Here is a 3,353-nt window from a genome sequence, read left to right as displayed (position 1 = left end):
CCGGGGGTCGGTGTTGGGGTCCGGGTGGTGCCGGGTCCACCACAGTGTCCGGGGAGAGTTTCAGGGGGTCCCAGCTCCCTGCAGGATCCTCACTGGGTACAACCCCTCCTCCCGCCACCCCGCCAGGCTCGTAAAACCCAAACTCCATCTCCTCTGGTGTGCGGCTTCCTCCCGGGACTGGGAGGAGCCCCCGGCCCGGGGATCTGCCAAGGTTTGGTTATCTCCTCCGGGGATGTTTCCGAACTGCTTGGACTGGCCGGGGAGATAACGGAGCTGTTCCAGCTCCCAGTCCCGCCCTGTCTGGCCTTCGGAAAATTCCCGTTTTCCTCCCTCAAGAGCCCCTGGGTTGGGAGAGGGAGGGAGGGAGGGAGGGATGTAAGCACGGCTCCTCTGGTGCTGTGCCCAGCTGGGGAAGGGGCAGCCGAGCCCCGGGGGTCGCTCCGGGCCGGGGCAGGACTCGGCCAGTGGGGCACCAGGAGCGGGGAATGGCTCGAAAGGGGCCGAGGGGAAATTAAAACTCCACCCGCTGCCGGGAGCGGCCCGGCCCTCGCAGCCCTCGCTCCTTCCCGTGTCTGGCAAAGGCTGAGCTCGTCCCTTCGGGGGGCACTCAGCGAGGGAGCAGCAGGGACGCCAGCGAGGAGCGTTTATGCCTCTGAGCTCCCAAACCACCTGGAAAAAGTAAAAGTATTGCTGGTTTCTTCGTGTCAAAGCCAGAACGCACCTCGCTGTGTCCTGCCTCCCATCCCTCCTCCCGGGAGCCCTTTGAGCCAGGCCCTCATTTCAGCCGAATCCCTTTTTCGCACATTTTTCCTCTCCTGATCTCTTGCAATGTGCCTGTCGCTGATGGTTTTGTCCATCCCTCGTGGTGCTGCTCCATCCTCAGGGCTCGAGGGAGAGGCCCGTGGTGGCAGCAGCAGCTTTGTTCCCTCCTTGGGACACCCTGTGCTGCATCCTCGGGCATCGCTGGGGCTGGATAGGACAGCTGCCTCCTCATCCCTGCCCGTGTCCTTGGCCAGGGGTTGTGTGACAGCAGGGCTGTCCTGCATCAGCCCTGGAATTTCTCCACATGCAGAACGCAGCTGATGGAGCTCCTCCGATTTTCTTTTCCCCAGCCCAGGGATGGAACTTTGCTAAGATGGACTTTTTTCCCTTCCCCTGTAACGTTTTTAGCTGCCAAAGAAAACGGGACGTGTTCAAGGAGTTCCCAAAATAGCCGAGAGCAGGCTGTGAGTAATTCCCGTCGCCAGCCACGCCCTGGCGAGGTGTTTCCCTCCATCCCTGCTCAGGATGGCCAAGGGGCTGTGAAAGTGCTCGGAGCCCTTCCCGCTCCCGTGGCACCTGTAGGGTGCAAACTCCCCATCCCATGGCAGCTGGGGAGCAGCAGGAGTGGTGGGAGCTCAGCCAGGAGCAGGGATCAGTCCTGATGGGATGGAAGTGCCGCCGTGGGGCTTTGGCTCTTCCTAAATGAGAGGTGTGGAAGGAGGGAGTGGATGTGGCCCTGCTGGGGTGGAGAGAGGAGGTGCTGCCCGTGGTGGGACCCCAGGGTGCACATGGGGCTGCTGGCACCCCATCCCTGTGTGCCCAGGCAGCTCCCGCCCAGCACATTCCAGCCAGCTGGAGCAGGCTGGCAGCAGGGTTTAGAAGTTCCTGGAAATGGACAATTTCTGAGCTTGGAGATCCTCAGGAAAACTCTCTCTCGGAGAGACATGGTGGGCTGCAGCACAGGGCTGATCCCAGCGGGAAGGATCCTTCTGTGGGACTGGGGTCTCATCCCTGCCTGGGGGTCTCTCCCTGTCCCCAGCCCGTGAGCCATGGCCTACCACAGCTTCCTGCTGGAGCCCATCAGCTGCCATGCCTGGAACAAGGACCGCACCCGTGAGTACACCTGGGGCTCCCGAAATTCCCGAGGGATCCCCGGGCACTGTCCTGGCTCAGCATCCCCGGGGCTGGGGCTGGGTTTGGGGGCTGGGACAGCCCATCCCGGTGCCCCCCGGTGCCCGTGCGGGACAGAGCCTGCCACGGGGGTGTCCTCACAGCGTCCGGCCCCAGGCAGCGGCCGGGGAGGGAGGGACGGGAGCGGAGCCGGTGATTCACGGGCGATGGCATTTCCCGAGCGCGGCCCGGGGGATGTGGGAGAACAAAAAAGGCTTTCTGTGCTGCGGCCGAGAGCCGCGCAGGCGGGGCGGGATGGATGGGGCTGGATTTGGGAGCTGTGCACCCCCAGCCGTCCCGTTCCATCCCACCCTGTCCTGTCTCAGCCCACCAGCCCCATGGGACCACGCTGTAGGGAAGGGATGACCCTGGCTGTGGGGTGTGGGGTTCTCCCTTCCTGTAGGGACAATTTGCAGCATCAGGGCAGTGCAGGAGCAGGGCTGGGGGCTTGGTGGGACCCCCCCCAGGCAGATGGGGCTCAGAGGGGACCTGGAGCCCAGGAAAGGGTGGGTGGGTGCTGGTTGGCTCTGTGGACCCTGTGACCCAGGGGAGGGCTTTGTCCTGGCCACTGTCACCCCCAGAGATCGCCCTGTGCCCCAACAACCACGAGGTTCACATCTACCGCAAGGATGGGGCCAAGTGGAGCAAAGTGCACGAGCTGAAGGAGCACAACGGGCAGGTGACAGGTGAGTCCTGGCTGGCAGAGGGGACAGGGACACGGATGGTGTCCCAGAGCTGCTGCCAGCCCTGCTCGTGGCACTGGCACCCAGTGGATGGGGCTTGTGCAGGGGTGGAGGAGAATGGAGCAGGTTGTGTGGGTGGGATGGATGGGGATGGGAGAGATGGAGAGGGATGAGGTGGAGGTAGAGAGGGATGGATGGGAAAAATGGGGTGAGATGGATTGGGATGGATGGGAAGGGAAGGGATGGGATAGGATGGAATGGGGAATGGATGGGTGATGGATATATAGGAGAGATGGGTTGGGAGGGAGTAGAATGGTGTGGGAGGCATGGGAAGGGATGGGATGGAATGAGGTGGATGGATGAGAGAGATGGGGTGGGATGGGTTGACATGGAATGCTTTGAGGTGGGAAGGATGGGAAGGGATGGTGTGGAGCAGAAACCACCCAGAACAACCCCACCTTCAGACACCCCCCAGCCCTGAGTGCCACCATTGCCACTCCTGAGGCTCCCTGGGCCACCATGGGCCACCATCATCCCCCTCTGCCTTCCAGGCATCGACTGGGCCCCCGAGAGCAACCGGCTGGTGACGTGCGGGACCGACCGCAACGCCTACGTGTGGACCCTCAAGGGCAACGTCTGGAAGCCCACCCTGGTCATCCTGAGGATCAACCGCGCCGCCCGCTGCGTCAAGTGGTCCCCCAGGGAGAACAAATTTGCTGTGGGCAGCGGCTCCCGCCT

General features: G+C 63.1%; 1 protein-coding gene across 1 annotated transcript in view; it reads left to right on the top strand.

Moving 5' to 3' along the window:
- Positions 1 to 194: 194 nt before the first annotated feature.
- ARPC1B (actin related protein 2/3 complex subunit 1B) overlaps positions 195 to 3,353 on the top strand; it is a 5,934-nt gene continuing 2,775 nt past the window's right edge. The window contains exons 1-4 of the mRNA XM_005420441.3: positions 195 to 211; positions 1,802 to 1,875; positions 2,514 to 2,618; positions 3,167 to 3,353. Coding sequence (XP_005420498.1) covers positions 1,812 to 1,875; positions 2,514 to 2,618; positions 3,167 to 3,353 — 356 coding nt within the window. The 5' untranslated portion in view covers positions 195 to 211; positions 1,802 to 1,811. The remainder of the gene's footprint in view (positions 212 to 1,801; positions 1,876 to 2,513; positions 2,619 to 3,166) is intronic.

This window comes from Geospiza fortis, unplaced genomic scaffold, assembly GCF_000277835.1.
Source record: "Geospiza fortis unplaced genomic scaffold, GeoFor_1.0 scaffold237, whole genome shotgun sequence".
In the NCBI taxonomy this organism is placed as follows: domain Eukaryota; kingdom Metazoa; phylum Chordata; class Aves; order Passeriformes; family Thraupidae; genus Geospiza; species Geospiza fortis.
This window is presented reverse-complemented; position numbering and strand designations above follow the sequence as displayed.